This window comes from Panthera uncia, chromosome D1, assembly GCF_023721935.1.
Source record: "Panthera uncia isolate 11264 chromosome D1, Puncia_PCG_1.0, whole genome shotgun sequence".
Classification (NCBI taxonomy): domain Eukaryota; kingdom Metazoa; phylum Chordata; class Mammalia; order Carnivora; family Felidae; genus Panthera; species Panthera uncia.
In genome coordinates this window covers 44,696,826-44,714,827 of record NC_064808.1, presented here as the reverse complement: position 1 = coordinate 44,714,827, position 18,002 = coordinate 44,696,826, and the positions used below count along the sequence as shown (strand labels likewise).

Sequence of the window (18,002 nt, the reverse complement as noted above, 5' to 3'; positions counted from 1 at the left end):
AGACAGGCCTGGAGGAGGCAGCAGGTGAGCACAGCTGGACCCTCACCTGGGGCTGGCCACTGACACAGCCGTTGCGTGTCCCTGTGGTGACTGATCCAGCTGACTCACTGGGGGGCCCTGGCTGAGTTCTTTCCTGGGTGCCACGTTCTTGCACTCATGCAGTGAAGGTGACAGCACCATCCTTGCAGGTCGTCAGGATGTTAGAGATGATGGATGTTGATAATGGCACTCAGTAATAAGTTGGTGTTACTTTTGTTGTTGCCTTCCATTGCTGATGACTTCCATTGCTGGTACCAGGACGGCTCGAGCTAGGACTACTGGTATGTGCATGCAGATGGGTGTTGTCAGGGAATGAGAGAGGGGTCTAGAAGTAGAAGCTTGAGTGAAGCAGTTTCCTCCTGGGCATAGCACTGAACCCCAGAGACCCAGCTGGAGCCTTTGGCCCAGGCCTTGGAGGGCAGAAGGAGGGGAAGAGTATGTCCACCTTTGGGGCTTTTTACCTGGATAAGGTGGTAATAAGAGGAAGCTCCAGCTTCCTTTTTTCAAAATCCTCACCTCCCAGTGCTCCCAGCCCCTCCACTGTTATCTGGACTCCGTGGTGAGAGATGCTAGCCCTGCTGTCCTGAGGGCTCATCAGTCAGCCATGTCCCCAGCCCTCTAGAAGCTCAGGGAGCTAGCCTAAGGCCTTATGCCATTCCATCCCTCAGCCCTGCTGGCCAGGCCAAAACTCTCTAGAAGGAGGAAGGAGAAAAGCAGACCCCCAGAGCATTCCTTGTAGGTCTGGGCTGGTCCCCAAGGTGATGCTACCACAGCCTGGCACAGCTTGCCTCCACTGCCTGCAGATACCTGATCCCCCCCAGGCTGCTCTCAGCAACCTCACTCCCCTCTTTTCTGGCTGTGCATGCTCAGCCTTTCATTCTCCCCCAGGTTATCATAGCCCCTTTCCTAGTCTCCCTCTCCCCTCCTGTTGGGTCCTCCAGTCCGCCTTCCACTCAGTAATTAGAGCGATCTTTCTCTGAGGCCAGTCTGGTGATACCAGTCCTCAGCTTCCGACCCTTCAATGGTTGCTCTTGGAGTGACATCTACTCTTCACTTTGCCATTCAGGGCCCTTTCTGGTTCAGTGTCCATGCAGTCATTCCCACTGGCTTCTTTTATATACTCTCCTGCCCTCCAGCCAAACAGGGTTATTTTCTGTTCCCACGCAGATGGCAATGCTTTCCCACATGGCTTTTGTTCACAGACGTCCATCCCATGGAGCACCACCTCTCTCTTCTCTGATCAGAACCGACTTGTCCTTAACCCAGCAAAATGGTGCCTTAAACCCAGTGTTTATTGTACGGAAGTCCGATCTCCCTCCCCTTCCACCTTGTCCCGCCTTGCTCTCAGACCATCTACCTGGTGATGCAACTATGTATGAATATGCCTTATCTCCCCTGTGGGACAGGAAAAGAACCTTGAAGGCAGAGAGAGCATGGCTGATTGGTTTCCAAACCCCGAGCACAGGCCTGGATCAGAGGTGGCCAAGTAGCACCTGTTGACTATGTATAGCCAACCACAATATTTGTGGTTATGGTTCTGGCTCTGGCACACGCACCTATACTCAGATAGAAACCAGGTAGACAGTCAGGTCTCTGCTACAGTCATTCTGTGTAACAAGACTTCCAAATCTTAAGGGCTTGTAGCATCCATTTTTCCTGCTCACAGGTCTGTGGGTTGGCTGAGTGGCTCTGCTTCAGGCTGCAGGTTTAAGGGTGGCCTGAACTCCCATGGGATTGGCCGGGCCAGGCTCCAGGCTCGTTCCATGTGCCCACAGCCAGGGACCTAAGCCGAAGGGACAGTGACCATCTGGGACAAACTCTTCTCATGGCAAACTAGCAAGAATGTGAGTGGGCTAGCCAAACAGCAAGGCCATTTGAAGCCACTGCTCACGTCACATCTGCTCATTTGCACTGGCCAAAGCAAGTGTCCCAGCCAAGCCTCATGTCACTTGGGCAGGGAAGCACACCTACCTGCCCTAGTAGGAAGGGCTGCAAAATCACAGGACAAAGCATGGCTCTGTTGCGGGGAAGGGGAAAAAAACTGGGAACATACTCCAGCCCAAACTCCCAGAATAAAGGTCACGCACATTGGCGTCCATGGTTCTGTTCTGCTCACAGCTATGCAGACTAGTCCCTGTCCTCTGATGAAATACATGACCATGTGGTGGTGTGTTAACCTCTCTGTGCACCTGCTTTTTTTTTCAGCAGCAAAATGGGGATAATAATACTTGTCTTAGAGGGCTCTGTGAAGTTTAATAGACTTGATACATGTTAAACACTTAAATAGTTCTCCATAAAAGTCTCAGTAAAAGTAAGCTGCCTCTATTATTACTGCTGCTACGATACAGCCAAGCATCCAATTTCACCCCTACTCCCCCTGTGCCTCCCATCCACGGCCACACCTGTGCAGAGGTGTGCCCATGTGTGTGCACAGGCAAGCGTGCCCATATGCCAGGAGTGGCCAACTGACAACCCATTGACCGCATCTGCCTGCGCACGTGTTTTCACACGTGTTTTTGTTTGGCCTATATAGTATTTCAAAACATAAAAATAAAAAATGTGTTGAGTTATCCTCACAGATGGTAAACACAGTTATGGAGTGGCTAACCTCTCCCAGGTGGAGGCATGAAGAACCCAGCACTTAAGGGTTGGATGCAGCCTGGGAGGCAGTGAGAGAACGTGTCCCCAGAGCAGGGAGGGGTGAGGGCGGCAGCGGCTGCAGGAGGACCCCAAAGCCTTGTGAATTGGACTTAGCACTAAGGAGGGCATGGGGGACTTTGAAGCAGTTTGGGAAGTGGCAGAGGCATGGGCAGGATTACAGGGATTGAGAAGCTGGGTGATAGTAGGTGAACAAGTGGAGAAGTGAGTGTAGCCAATTCTCCCAAGATTGGCTGGAAAGGGAGAAGAGGAAGAAGAGTTGGCAAGGGGGGGGGGGCGGGCATGGGAATTGGGTTAAAAATAGTTTTCTTAAAATGGGAGAGGCTCCAGCACATGCAAATACTGATGGAAAAGGTCCAATTGAGACAGAAGTCTGGGACACAGGGAACAGAAGGTAATGACCGCTGGAGGGGGTGGGCGGGGAGGAAGCCAAGTGCAAGTGCGGTGTCAGCCTTAGAAGGGAGAGAGCACATCTGCCCCACTGAGACCAGAGAAGGGGTTGCCCAGCTAGTTCATGGCCAAGATGGAGCTGGGCCTCAGGCTGCCTGTTTTGGTCATTGGTTCACTGATCATTCAACAGGTATTCATCGAGCATCTACTCCTTACCAGGTACAATTCTAGCAAGAAACCAAACAGACAAAGATCACTGCCTATATTCTAGTCATGAGAGAGAGATAATAAAGCAAAATGAATGAGAAAGTTGTAGAGATCATTAGAAGGTGAGACGTGTTGCAAATAAAAATAAAGAGGAATGGAGAACGCTCAGGGCATGTTTGCAGTTAAAATAGGATGACAGGGTAGGCCTCATGGAGAAGGTGCCATCTGACCAAAGACTTGAGGCAGTGAGTGAGCGAGCCTTGCAGGAAGCTGTCCAGGGACAGCATCTCCTGGGAAGAGGCAAGATCGGTGCAAGGGGCCAAGATGGGGGGACATGGTCAGAGCAGAGACAGTGGGGCAGTAGTGGGAGGTGAGGTCACAGGGTCCACTGGAGGGTATTGAACAGGGGAACATGATCTTATATTTAACAGTGAGTTGGGTGGCTGTATTAAGAAAACTGAAGGGGGGGTGCATGGTGAGAGGGAAAGTGGGGAGACCTGCAGAGGCTGTTTCTATAATCCAGGTAAGAGATAATGGTGGCTAGGGCCAGGGTGGTAGCAGAGGAGGTGGTGATGGGTGACTGGATTCCTGACATATTTTGAAGGTAGAGCCAACCGGATTCACTGATAGCTTGAGTGAAGAATGAAAGAACAAGAGACATCAAGGATGCCACGAAAACATTTGACTTGAGCAGCTGGAAGGCCAAGGTTGCCATCTACCGAGATGGGGAGGGCTGTGGGGGAAAGCAGGACTGGGGAGCAGTGGGGATGAAGAGCTCCACTTGGACATGAGCTTGATGTGTCTGCTAGACATCTACATGGAGGTGCCAAGTAAGCAGTGGGATATATAAGTCTAGATTCAGGAGAAATGACTTGGCTGGAAATATAAATGGAGGTGTGAGTCATTGTTATCTGGGGTTATTTGAACCCAGGAGACCAGATGAGATTATCACTGGCATGAGTCTAGGTAAAAGAAGAGATTCAAAAACAGCCCTGGAGCCTTCCAGTATCCCCCAGGTCAGGGGGAAAAGGTGGAACTAGCACAGAAATAAGGAGAGAAGGAGACAGCCAGTGAGGGGAAGGGAACGAGGCTGTGCTATCCTGGAAGCTGAAAGGAGAGCTGCTTCTAGAAGGAGGGAATGATTTGCTGGGTCAAATGCTGCCAATATGTCAAGACAAGAATTAAGAAGTTGCCACTGGGATCAACAGCATGTTGGACACTGTGATTTTGAAAATAGCAGTGCAGAGGCTGGTGGGCCTGAGGTGGGCCCTTCAAACATTTCAGGACCCTCCTGTGGGATTAAGTGAGATAGATATGTGCATTCATGCTCTATACACAAAGGTGTGCTCTAAATGCCAGGGCACCTGCTGGGCTAAGTGGTGGGAATCACACGATGGTACAGAGGACGAGAAAGTCAGTCTTGGAGTGTCCAAGTAGATGTAAGTCCTGCTGCCCTGCCTACCCCCTGCCCCCAGCAGGCTTCCCAAGCTTCTGGACGGGGGAGCAGGTACCCTGCAGGGCCTGTTTATTCACACCATCTCTCTAGACCCTCTTCTCCTCCCAGCAGATGAGCCAACCTCCCCCAAGAAGCCCAAGAGTGTTCTGGAGCCAGAGCCCAGTGATGTGGAAGGTGGAGCCATCTCTCTCCTGCCTTCTGAGTGGACCTCAGTGAGGATCAGCCCTGGGGAGGACGTAGTTGGACAAGACATGATGGCTGTGTGTGTGCTGGTCAACAGTGATGACAGCAGGTATGCTCAGGCTGCTGCAGGCTGGGGACAGAAGAGGGACTGGACAAGGAGGACAGCATTTAGAGGCTGGCCTTCTCTCCATTCACTGGCAGTGTGGCCTCTCTATACCTCTATGTGCTCATCCCTAAAATGGGGACAATCGTAACACCTGTCTCATGGACAGTCGTAAGAATCTAACAATTAATATATGGAAAGTGTATGGAACAATGCCTGGCACATCATAAACACTGTTAAGTGTTAGCAGTTGCTATTTTCTCAGAGAAGGGACAGGCTCTGGCCCCACTGTCTTCTCTCCAAAAGGCAATTGTCATGATGGCTGCATCACGGGGTGCCGAATGGGTGTCACTGTCACAGTAAAATGTAAGATGGCAATGCATGGTGATGGGGAGGCTAGGCTGGGGACTGGAAGAGGCATGAGAAGTGAATCTCTGCTGCCCTAGAGGAGTATTTCTCAGAATGCCATCCTTCCCACCAATACCAGAACCACACAGAGTGGTCGTTAGGAGTGCAGACTCCAGGCCTCCCCGGGATGCTGAATTCACTCAGGAGGTCAACCAGCAATATGTACTGATTGTTCGTTATGTTCTAGACTCCGAGGGCATAGCAGTCACCAACATAAGACAAAGGCCTTGCTCTCACAGGGCTTTCTTTCAAACTGGGTAGACAGCCAGCAAACAAGCAAATAGTTAACAGGAAAAATATCTCATATGTTCCTGCTAGAAGGATGAAATAAGAATGTATGATAGAAAGTGACTTGTCAGCTACTTTAGAATAGGTGGCCAGAAAAGGTCTCTTGTATCAGTTATCTATTCTCACAATCATGCTGAGTAACGAAACATTCCAAAGGTTGGGGTGTCAAACAACCACTATTTATTACACTTAGGATTTTGTGGGCTAGCAGGCTCAGCCCTGCAGTTCTTCTGGTCTCAGTGAGCTCCCTTGTGAATTTGGGCCAGCAGGGTCCCACTTGCTTCTGGAGCATGGCTAACTGTCAGCTGGGGTTCCAGGGAGCTGTTGGCCATGGGTCTTTCCTCCTCCAACAGGCAGCCCAAGCTTATTCACATTGTCCCATGAGAAAGCAGAATGTGCAAAGTCTCTTGAGGTCTTGGCTACCCCTATCACATTAGAATGGCCACAGCAAGTCACAAGGCCAGCCAGGATTCAAGGGGTAGGGAAATTGGCTCCACCATTATGGGAGGAGCTACAAAGGTCCATTGAAAAAGGGTGTGGATCCAGAAGGGGGATGATTGCAACTGTTTTTTGCCAACAATCTACCACAGCCTCCATGAGGAGGTGACATTCAAGCTGAGAATTGTTGACAAGAAGGGACCACCATGTGAAGACTGAGAGAAGTGGCATCCAAGCAGTGGGATGCTAGTACTTAGGCCTCTGGGTGAGTGTGGCCCAGTGTCTTCTGATGTGGCTGGCATACAATGAGGGGAAGGAGAGTACGATACCCGAAAGTAAGGCAGGAGTAAGGTTTAGTAAGACAGGGCACGGAGTTCAAATTTTATTCTAGGTCTAATTGAAAGCCATTAGGTAACTCTTAAGTCAGAAAGAGACATCTTATTTCCAATATCCAAAGATCAGCAGGCCTTGGTATGGAAAATGCATGGAGCAGAGATAGGTAGGAGCAGATGTAGGGAGGCCAGGTGGGAGCCTGTGGCTCCAGTAAGAGATGAGAAACTTGGGCCACAGTCAGGAGCAGAGGAGAAGATATGCTGATGGACTGAATGTGAAGGTGAGAGAGAGTTGAAGGGTGGCTCCCAGACTTTGATCTGAGGAACTGGATGAAAGGTGCCATTGTTTCTAGAGTAGCCTTGAGGAGGAGAAGATATCAGGGAAGATGCAGCTTTGTGGAGAAAAGAGTTCTGTTTTGGACCTGGTCGGGGAGTGGGGGGGTTGAGATGTCTATCAGAAGTCTTCATGCAGATGTCAAGCAAGCAGGAGAACAGAGAAGTGTCTGGGAGGCAGGGCTGAAGACCATGATTTCGGGGCCAGTGGCATATGGAGCCTATGAAACCAAGGATGCCGACGAGTTACCTGTGGAGTAAGAATATCTTCTCACAGATAAAGAAGAGCTGAGCCTGGAGGAGAGCCCCAGGACATTTGAACAATCACTGGGCAAGCAGAGAAGGGGCTGGCAAAACCCACAGGAAGGAGAGAAACTAACGGAGGCTGCGTTGTGGAAGCTGAGAGGAGAAGGGAGAAGTTTCGAGAAGGAGGGGGTGGCTCACTGTTTCGGATGAGAATGGAGAATTGGCCTCTGGATTTTCCAACAAGAGGATCAGAAACCTGATTGGAGTAGATGTGGGAGGGATGTGAGGAGAGAAAATGGATACTGCAGTGTAGATAACTATTCATGAGGTCTGGTGTCTTCTGACACCTAGGGGGCCTAGGAAGATACATTTTAGTAAGTCCCACAGGTGATTGTGACACATGTCTGCATGAGAGCCACTGCCTTGGAGTGCCCTTGGTGATCACTGAGGTGAGAAGGAAGGTCCTGCCCCAGTTCTCACAGCCTTCTGGGCCTCCATTAGACTTGACCATGTCCATCGTAAGAGGCAGAAACCCAACTCAACCCAGCCTAATTAACAAAGCAAATACTTCGTTTCCTTTCACTGGGAAGTCCAAAGATAGTTCTCTCTCCAGGCAAGGTTGGAACCAGAAACTCAAACAACCACTCTCCACTGCTGCCCCTCTTACAGCGGATTTACAACCATCCCCAGAGAGGCTGTATCCACATGTGGAACTCTCAGCTGCTGAGGGCCTCAGCCCACATCCATCAGTCCGTGCCCATGTACCAAGATCTCAAGGTAGACCTCCAATGGGTACGGTTCACTTTGCATTGCACCTGTGGGACTAATCAGTGAAGAACACTGAGCTGCCATGACCAGCATGCTTGGGCACCAGGATGGATGGAGAGTCCACCAGGGTACACAGATGGAGAAGGGGCAGTGCCCCAATGGACACACACAGGCTGGACTTATATACATAGAGAATAAATACAAGTGGTCATTAAATTCACAGCCCTACAGGTTTGCGCCTCCCCCAAGCCCCGGGCGGGGGTGGGGGGGAGGGACTGTGTTTTTGCTATCCCTGCTGCCTAAGGATACACTGCTTCTACTTTTCTGCCACTTGAATTCCTGCCAGTCATCCAAGACCCAGAAAAATACTCTCCCTCCAACCCACTACTCCTCTCTTTCCCCCATCAATTCCCACAGGACACAAGCGGCATTGAAATGCCTGAAGGTTTAGGCCCAGGTCCTAAATGATAAGCTCATCTTACCCCGGAGAGCCAAGGAATCCTGCTCAAGGATCCTGAACGTAGGAGGACCCACCTTCGTGCAAGCACATCGGCATATATTTGCTGGGCTTCGTCCTGCTTGGGTCCGTGCTTATATTTGTTGGCTAGGGCCCCAGAAAGTACCAGAGCCAGGGCAGCTTAAACAACAGAGATGTACTGTCTCGTAGTTCTGGACGCTGGAGGTCCAAGATCAACGCGTTGGCAGGCTTGTTGGTTCCTTCCGAGAGCCGTGAGGGGGAATGGTCTGTTCCAGGGCCCTCTCCTCAGTTTGAGGATGGCTGGCTTCATGTGCACATGGTGTTTCCCATCTATGCCTGTCTGTGTCCAAATCTCCTCTTCTTGAGGGACATCAGTCATAGTGGATGAGGGTCCACCCTAATGACCTCATTTGAACTTAATTGTCTCTTTATAGACCCTATATCTACATGCAGTCACATTCTGAGGCATGAGGGGTTAGGACTTCATATGAACGTGGGAGGGGGGGCGATAACAACGCCTGAGGTAACTACACCACTGTCTTCCCCCAGAGCCCCGTGGTCTGCTGGCCGCACTGATGGGCAGGACACGCTGTGGGCCTGGGGGGTGAACTACTGGGCCCTCCGCTTACCCACTGTCTCCCCTTGTTCCTCCAGCTCTGAGGCAGAGCCAGACTGCAGTGGCAGCGAGGCCTCCAGTGCAGAGCCCCGTGAGGAAAGACCCCGGCGGCCAGAGCCCCCACCCCTACCGCAGCCCCTCACCAGGCACAGCTCCCTGAGGGAGGCCCCGACCAGAGAAGTCTCTCCACACTGCCCTGAGGAGCCCCAAGCTGTGCAAGGTGAGCGGACAGCCTGCCTGGATGGGAGCCAGGCTTGCTTGATCCTGGGGCACAGGGAGGGAGCGGAGACACCCCCCCCCCCCCGCCCGGCAACTGTTTCCTCACGGAGAATGAGGGGCCAGTAGGCCCAGCCCTCAGGCTCAGAGGCAGTGAGGCCAGGGTATATGTGGGGGTGAGGGGACTGGACCCAGGCCCAGCCTCTTGCTCCATAAGAAGCTTTGGAATCTCAAGTGGGGTGTATGGCAGAGGGGCCTGACTGACTGGCTGCGGTGTGTCCCGGGCTGGCAGAGATAAGGGGGGCCCCGGCACCCTCTCGCCTAGAGCAGTCTCCTCTTTGATATCTCTTTAGAGCATTCCATAGCCCCGCTAGAGAAAGATGTGGCTCAGTGCATGGACCACAGCCATCTGGGTGGCACAGCTTCCCTGGGGGCCCCTGGGGACAGCACAGGGCCATCAGCCGTGCTTGGGACACGTGGCACGCACTAAAACTTGACCTGCGCAGGAATAAATACACTCTCACTAAGTACCAGTTTGGTTTTCCCAAACATGGCCCCATGGCATCCTCAGGACAACCCCGCTGGGGTCGGTAAGCTCACCATTTTACCTGTGAGCAAACACACTGTGTTTTCCCTAGGTCTCACGGCTGGTAATCGGTGTGGCTCCGTGCTGGGGCCCTCCGCACCCTAAAAAGTCGTTGCCTTTAGCAGCCCAGCTTGTGTTAATAAAGGTGGCCTTGAATTGAATGTTTTGATTCAGTCAACAGTAACTTGTGACCTCGGGGCTGGGAAGAAGCAGGCTCACTGAAACTTCCCACCTGAGGCACCAACAGCTTCACTGCCCTGGGAGAGCGGGTACTCAGCTTGTCCTGCACACCCCTCTGGTGGCCGAGAGCAGAACTTCCGCCTGAACCGAGAAACAATCTCCCAAGGCTTGGTTTCACGGGAAAACCCGAGCGGGGCCGGCCTCCTGGAAGTTCTGGATTTACCCTCCCCTGTGAGCCTTTTTAAAAAAGGGCACATTGGGGCGCCTGGGTGGCTCAGTGGGTTAAGTGTCCAACTTCAGCTCAGGTCGTGATCTCACAGTTTGTGAGTTCAAGCCCTGCGTCTGACTCCGGGCTGACAGCTCAGAACCTGGAGCCTGCTTCAGATTCTGTGTCTCCTTCTCTCTCTCTGCCCCTCCCCCACTTATGCTCTGTTTCTCTCTCTCTCTCCCTCTCCCTCTCCCTCTCCCTCTCCCTCTCCCTCTCCCTCTCTCCCCCCAAAATAAACATTTAAAAAAAACTTAAAAGTTATTTTTAAATAAAATAAGACAAATTGTCATCAGGACGTACTTGTTAAAAACCACTGTGGTGCCGTCCAAAAGGCTAAGCATATGAAGGGGACAGAGCGCTAGCTGTGCTGTGCCCAGCTGAGTGCAGACTGCCTCTGTCTGGTTATGTGTGGCCTCTGTCTCCTCTCCCTGGGCTCCGGCCTCCTCCTTTATAGATATGAAGCCTGCCTGCCTTTCATCCCCTCCCTCCATTTTCTCCTCTCTCCTCAGTTGCCAGGGGATTTTAGGCAAGTTATAAAAAAGACATAATACAAAATTACATGTCACTCTCTATAAAAGATAAATCCCCAAGGTCAAGGTTAACAAAACCAGTTTAGGAGTTAGAGACTCCAGCGAGGCAGGCTGCAGTCCTAAACGGTTGCTCTAGTGGGATCATGAATTTGATTCTGAGTTTTCTGGCAGCCAGATTTTGAAAGGAAACACAATTATTATTCATAATAATATTCATAATTCAAAACAATGTATTGGCTTGTAGCAAGTTTCAGATCTGGTACCACTTTTCCTAGTGCTTCACTCTGTAGAAATTGTCCAGCTCATGTTAAATAGATGGCATTGAGGGATTCAGGAGTCCCTGTCTTGAGCGAGGCTGTCTTGTGCAACAGCCCTGGCTGGCAGGTGAGGGCATGGTGACAAAACATGGCTCAGCAGGAACACTTCTTCCAAGGGTACAGGGCTGCATCAAGTCAACAAGGCAGTGTGGCCAACGCATTTTGTTCCTGACAGTCTAGTTTGATTCCAGAATGAAATACAGAGTAGACAGAGAAGTGGATCGACGGCATGACATCCAGGCAATCTTTTACTGATTTCGCCTCCATGCATCATGTTTTTGATCGTTGCTAGGCGGACCACATTGTAAGGTTAAGATCTCTGGTACCATCGAAGTGTGGTGTTTTGTGTTGCTAGTTATGGTGAGTCTGTTATTTTGCGAGATAATATAGGGTTGTTATGTTGTGCATGTTAATGGAGCTTCATGAATCACAATGTTCCCTTGGATAAATGGCTCAGAGCTGAGCTGAGGGAATGCCAAACAAAGCTGAGATACTGCTTTAAGAAGACTTCTGGTTTGCACACCTATGCCAATCCGGCATTATTTACAATTGCCAAAGGGGGAAATGCCCCCAAGTTCAACAATAGGTGACCAGATAAACAAAGTGTGCGATATTCATATAATGGAATGTTATTCAGTGTTAAAAAGGAATGAAATTCTGACACACTGCCACATGGATGAACCTAAGCCAGACACAAAAGGACAAGCATTGTATGATTCCACTTCTACGAGGTCCCTAGAATAGCCAGATTCATAGAGAAAGCAGAATGGTGATGACTGGAGGGGGTGGGGCGGATAGGAGTGTGGGGAGTGACAGCTTAATGAGTATCAGTTTGGGATGTAGAAAAAGTTCTGGAAATGGATGGTGGTGATGGTTACACACTGTGAATGTCCCTAAGGCCCCTGAGCTGTAGACTTTAAAATGGTTAAAGTGGTAACTTTGTGTTACATATATTTTACCACAATTTAGAGAAAGACTTCTGGGACTACCTTGGCTCATCAAGGAACCTATTGTATCTTCAAAGTTCTTCAGCATAGAGCCTGACCAAGATGATGGCCTGATATAGAATTTAAGCCCTGTGGGGGTGCCTGGGTGGCTCAGTCGGTTAAGCATCTGACTTCAGCTCAGGTCATGATCTTGCGGTTTGTGAGTTCGAGCCCCATGTCGGGCTCTGCGCTGACAGCTCAGAGCCTGGAGCCTGCTTCAGATTCTGTGTGTGTGTCTCTCTCTCTGCCCCTCCCTGTTCATGCTCTGCCTCTCTCTCTCAAAAATAAATAATAAAACATTAAAAAAAATTTAAGCCCTGTGTTATCGAGGTTCAGTGGAAAATGTGCAGTAACGCTCCCCTAAGACACCTAGTTCAGTGGTTCTTAAAAATCTTGTTTGAAAGGCAGATATCTAGGTCACCACCTTCAAGAGATTCAGATTCAGTGGATCTCAGTGAATCAAGAGATTCAGATTCAGTGGAGTAGAGTCAAGTGTCTGCATTTTATGTAAGTGCCCCAGCTGCTTCCATGCAGGAGGGCCACGACCTACACGTTGGGGAATCACAGAGGAGCAGCTCAAGAGAGCCTGTCTGCGTGTGTTGTAAAATGCACACCTAGACAATTAAATGAATCAATCAAGTGTATTAGGTTTTGGGCATGAGCTAATTGGAACTGGGGGCGGGGAGGGGGGTGCGGCAGACTGCCCCAAATTACTCTGGCTTAGAAAAGTTGGTATTTATCCATTTTTTTCTGACAATAATTTGACGACAGGATGGCCCAGTGACCTATGGAAGATACTACTCGTTTGTAACAATAAAATGATATCATTCACACCATATGACAAAATACTTACCCTTATTCGTTTTGTAGCAACTCAGGCACTAAGATCTCCAAAAGTGCTCCCTTAAAATAAATATAAATAAAATATAAACTGGGGGCACCTGGGTGGCTCAGTCGGTTAAGCGTCTGACTCTGTCTCTGGTCATGATCTCAACATTTGTGAGTTCGAGCCCCGAATCAGCCTCTGCTGTCAGCAAAGAGCCTGCTTCCGATCCTGTCTCCCTCTCTCTCTGCCTCTCTCTCTCTCCCTCCCTCCCTCCCTCCCTCTCAAAACTAAAATAAAACATTAAAAAAATAATAAAAAATAAAATATAAGCTGAAAATAAGGGAACCAGGCTTGCTTTATGCTGCTCAAAACGACTGGATCAAATCATTGCCACCCACCCTGCTGTTCCTGCTGTGGTAAAATAGGTGTGCATGTGGTAGAGAAACCAGAGCTGCTCTCACCGAAGCCTGGAAGCTGCAGAAAGTTCTACCTCTTCTCCCCCTTCCCTCCCAGAGCCTCCCAAACCCTTTGGGAGTGTGTGCACGCGTGTCCTGTAAACACCAGGGATGGAAAAATCGCTTGTGAATTGTAGCTACTTCTAGTAAGTTTCATTCCACAAAGAGAAAAGCCGAGGAGAAGCAACAAGAGCTTTAAGCAGTCTTCTGTGTTTCTTGAGAAATTTCGCCACTCGGTGATTGAAAGGACAGCGCAGGTCAGCGAGATGCGGCTGCCCTGGAGTCCTGCTCGCCCCTGACGTACACTGTCCAGCCTGGCCAACCCCGACCTGCGCCTGCGGGAGGAGCGAGCCAGATCCGTAGGTTGTGAGATGCGGAGGCCGCACGCTGCACCTGTCCACACGGCAGGGCTTGATATGACAGCAGGCCTGTGGGACAGGGAAGCCACAGGAGAGAACGGGCTCAAATTGTCTCCAGGTGGAGTCAGGGAAAGAGGGGAGCCAGGGGTCTAAGGAGCTGGAGGATCTCGTCCCCAGGAAAAGAAGCCCCGGAAGTGGCTGCCGCCCGCACCTCGCAGCCCGGCTGACGAGCACCGAAGCCCAGCTCTGAGCCGTGGCAGGACTTGGGACTTGGGCCTTCCTCCCGAGATGGGGGCAGGGCGAAGGGAGAGAGAGAGCTGGGCTTTGGCTCCAAACCTTCCCTACGCCATTCTCCCACACCTACGTCGCTCTCAGAGCGTCCTTTCCTTCCGTACCACCCAGTCCCACCAGGGTGTGCATTCGGGTGTACGTGTGGCACCCCATTCTACATCTCTAGTATGAAGGTCCACCACAGGGACCCGGAGCCTGAGGCCAAATCTGAGGGCCCAGTGTAGGAAGGAGGTACATCTGCATTTCTCACACCCTAAATGGCCAAGACCATGGGATGTCTTGGGATGTTCGTATTGCTCAGCTAATTCTCAAGACCCAGCTGGGTGGAGGGTCTTGAGTACACAGCCTACAGAATCCTGGTTCCCAAAGGGTCTGGAAGGCTCTGGAAGGGAAGGGGGAGAGGAGGTAGAACACTCCGCAGCTTCCAGGCAGGCTTCAATGAGTGCAACTCCGGTTTCTCTACTACATAAATGGGACATTGATGTGAGACTCCAGCTTTGAAGAACTGCTCTGTTAACAAGCAAGCGTGTGCACAAATGCGTATATGTACACGGGCATGCATGTGTGCACACAAACAGGTACACACGTATGTTAATTATGGGTGACTTAGAATGATGGCTCATAATCTGAGGCATTTTCTGAATGATGGCAGTACCTGTCGCATAGCAGGGTCTCAATACATATCCGATGAATGACTGAATGAAAAGCTGGAGGTGTGCGTCGTAGGGACAGGGAGATGTGGTCTGAGAAAGGTAGGTTATAATTATTGGTCTACAAAACGTGCCACAAGAGAAAAACCCTGTGGTTATTCTGCGCATTTAACAGACTCTCCCTCCCTCCCCATCTCCCCTGCCCCTTTCTTTTTTCCACCACAGCTCTGCTCCGGGCCAATAGCTTCCAGTCTGTAACTCCCAACAAATACCAGAGCTGCAGAAGAAAATTCCAGTCCAGTGAGTCATGAGCTCTCTGGGAGTGGGTGGGGAGGGACAGGGGCAGTGTCCTCTGGTTCATTCTCAGGGGCAGCTGTTCTCATTCCATGCGTGTCCTCTCTGACCTGGGCTCCTGGATGCGAGCAGCAAGGAAAGAAATAGTAGTTTGGCTTTGTTTCCACTGCTGACTCGGGGAAGCATTTTCCAAGGATTTGGGACCTTCCCTGCCTCTTCAGCTCCTCAGTCTGGAATCATGGAGCCTTACAGCTCTACGGTTGCACCTGGAAGGGGTCTTAGCAATCACTGGCTCCAAGATTTTTGAAACACAGGTGGGGAAACTGAGGCCCAGAGCCTCTATGTGTTTTCATTCCAGGCACTGGAGTTCGACTGGGGGCATCAGCCGAATGATCTCATGCAGTCATGGGCAAAGCAGTGAAGGAAGCCACACCCACACCCACTCACATACCCGCCCGCCCAGGCACACACACCTGCTGCTTCATCTGAGCAGGCTTTGACCCCAGCGTCCCAGAGAAGAGCAGGGCTGGGTGAGGGCCAAGGGCTGCCGCGGATGCATTAGACTCCCACTAGGGGGCGCACTAACCACACGCACGGTTGCACAGCATCCTGGGGCTGGCCACATTCTCTGTGCTGCTCTGCAGCCCTTAAGGAGCAGGCATGCATTCCCTCCCCGGTCCTGAGAGAGGGACAGGGACTCTCAGTCCATTTCCAAGTCCACCTTTGGCCTCCCCCTGCTCCCACACTCCCTCCTGGGCCTTGCTCTGGAAGAGGTGGACCCAGGAAAGCCTTGGGTTAGACAGGGGTTTCTAAAAAGAACCATTGTTGAAGTTGGAACAGAGCACTAGTTAGTTGGCTCCTTCCTTGTGAGTCAGTCCTGACTCCTGGCCCATGAGTCATTCTCCCAGCAGCCCTCAGACTCGAGCCCCCCCCCCCCCCACCTTCCTTGGGTCAGGCTGGGATAATGGGTGCCTCTGGGGCTGGACCACAGCTGCACACCTGCAGGCCATTTCACCTGGGGGCACCCTGAAATGGCTCTTGAATCATCTTGCAGTCCCAGGCAGTGAGGGCCACGAGAATAGGGAATGTTTACTGAAGGCCTGAGTCACTTCATTTCCTCAGCCTCCTAGCCCCTCCCCAAATCACAAGAATTCTGCTTCCACCGGTGGGTCCATTTGGGTAGGTGCCATCCAGTGCTTCCAGCTGACTTTAAGGAGTGCCACGAGCACAAGGGGCTCTGCCCTGCTTTTAAGAAGTTCTCGGTCTGGGCTGTGAGCAGCGAGTCTGGGGGCCCCTCCCCCAGCAGGTTAGAGGGTGCTGGAGAAGGCCTGGGAGAGAGAGGACTGCTAACCAGAAGCATGGTTTCTGGGATGGACCTGACGACCTCAATGTGTCTTTAGTTTTCCTAGGTGTTAGTTCTCGGGCCTCTGAGGGCCGGCCTTGAGTTGGGATCGTATCTGTGGGCCTGGCCCAGAGGAGGCACTCAGTTCTAGCTTGCTGAATGAAAGAGAAAATGAGTGAACAAACATATGAACCAAGGAACAAGTCTCCTGCCCTTAGAGGGCGCTCTGAGACCTCAGGAAATTTGAGTATTGCCTAAACACCAAATTCTGGGAAGCTGCACCCTGGAATCCCAGTCTTTGTAAAAATCCTCACGGCCATCTTTTTCGTCCTCTTCATTTTGCCCAAGAGGAAACCCCAGTGGGCAACACTGGTCCTGTAGTAGTGAGCAGAACCTGGGGCACCATCTCCTCGGTCCACTCACTGCCCTGTCAAGGCTGGTTCTGGCCCCAACCCCAGGTGGGAGGACAGAGGGAGCTGTCACCCTCCCCCAGCTGACCATAGTCACCAGAATGGCCTCTAGAATCGAAGGGAAAGGTCACTGCCGGAGGGCCCAGCAAAGAGACAGCTGAGCCAGAGGAGGCTTGGGGGGCTGTAATCTGGGCCCTGGTCTTCTTATCAACCCCTTTGCATGATGGGACCAGAAGGGTCAGCAGCACCCAGGACCGAGGCCCTGGCAGAGGGCACAGCAGCCTGGCTGGACCATGCCAAGCCTTCAGAGAAAACAAGAAAGAACCCGCAGAGAAGGATCTGAGGTGGTGAGTGGGGAGTCCCTGGGCTTACAAGTTAGAGAACTCTTGGCCATAGTTGGGGTCCATAGCCCCCTCTGGAACAGGTCAGCAGTTCAGCAGTGTCTTTATTGGGCACAACTCATGTGCATGGGCAGAAGAGAAGGATTAGAGTTAATATTTAGCTCGCGTGCAGCATTTACTTGGCATCCTACACCGGGCACCACTTTTTACCCCATTTTATCCCCTCAGCCTCCCCATGAAGCAACGCTAGACCTCCCGTCTTTCACATGAGGAAAGTGAGAGTCTAAGTAACTTGCTCAGTGTCAGGCAGCTGGTGTGGGTGTGAAGGAGGCGGGCTTCCAGGCTCCCCCTTTGCCATCCTCTGAGGGAACCCCAAAACCTCAGCCACCTCAGGCAGGTGAGATTTCCTGTCACCTCTCAGCTTACCTCTGGTCTTCCCCTCCCAGGTGGCAGCTTGACGGGCAGGCATCCCTTCAAGCCCTGCCCAAGTTGTCCTGAAGTGGGTGTGTGAGGAACATGAGTGCAAAGAGGCCTCACTGGCAGGGGTGGGGGCAGGGGTTAAAGAAAGGAGAGAGGGAGCAGCCTCCGGGTCACGACCTTGCGAACCCCAAGGCTTTCCTGTCAAGTTTGGTTCCCTAGGTGTCCCTGGCACTGTGTCAGAAGGTTCCAGAGAGCTCCTCAGGGGAACAAAGAGTCAGTCTGTTGAGCTGAGGGGACTTTGAGACAAGCTCAGGAGTTTGATTTGGGAGGTAGCTGAGGGAAGAGAATGAGGGGGCAAGGGAGAGGAGGAGAAGGAATTTGGCAGGAATTTGGCAAGCCGAGGACAGGAAGCAAGGCAACAACTGACTCACAGCGTTTGCCTTTTTAGGCTTGAAACATCTCATTGTGGGCCGCAACGGGGGCTGAGGGTTTGGGTGACAAGCTGGCCAGCCGCCTCCCCCGCATCGGCTCCTGGCAGCCTGGGGCCTTCTCCCAGCAGCTCCTTCCTGCCGCCCTCAGATCTGTTCC

General features: G+C 51.6%; 2 protein-coding genes across 2 annotated transcripts in view; both read left to right on the top strand.

Annotated features, from left to right (window-relative positions):
• The first annotated feature begins 4,081 nt into the window (after window positions 1-4,081).
• Window positions 4,082-10,415, top strand: LOC125929099 (F-actin-monooxygenase MICAL2-like). Its single transcript, XM_049640032.1, has 3 exons — window positions 4,082-4,124; window positions 4,739-5,042; window positions 8,982-10,415. Exons 1-3 carry the CDS (start codon window positions 4,082-4,084, stop codon window positions 9,286-9,288), a joined length of 654 nt encoding a protein of 217 aa, XP_049495989.1. The 3' UTR covers window positions 9,289-10,415.
• A 4,305-nt stretch (window positions 10,416-14,720) lies between these two features.
• LOC125929093 (F-actin-monooxygenase MICAL2-like) overlaps window positions 14,721-18,002 on the top strand; it is a gene marked incomplete at its 5' end in the record, with an annotated part of 57,596 nt that continues 54,314 nt past the window's right edge. The window contains one exon of the mRNA XM_049640019.1: window positions 14,721-14,907. Within this exon, the coding sequence (XP_049495976.1) occupies window positions 14,721-14,907 (187 nt within the window). The remainder of the gene's footprint in view (window positions 14,908-18,002) is intronic.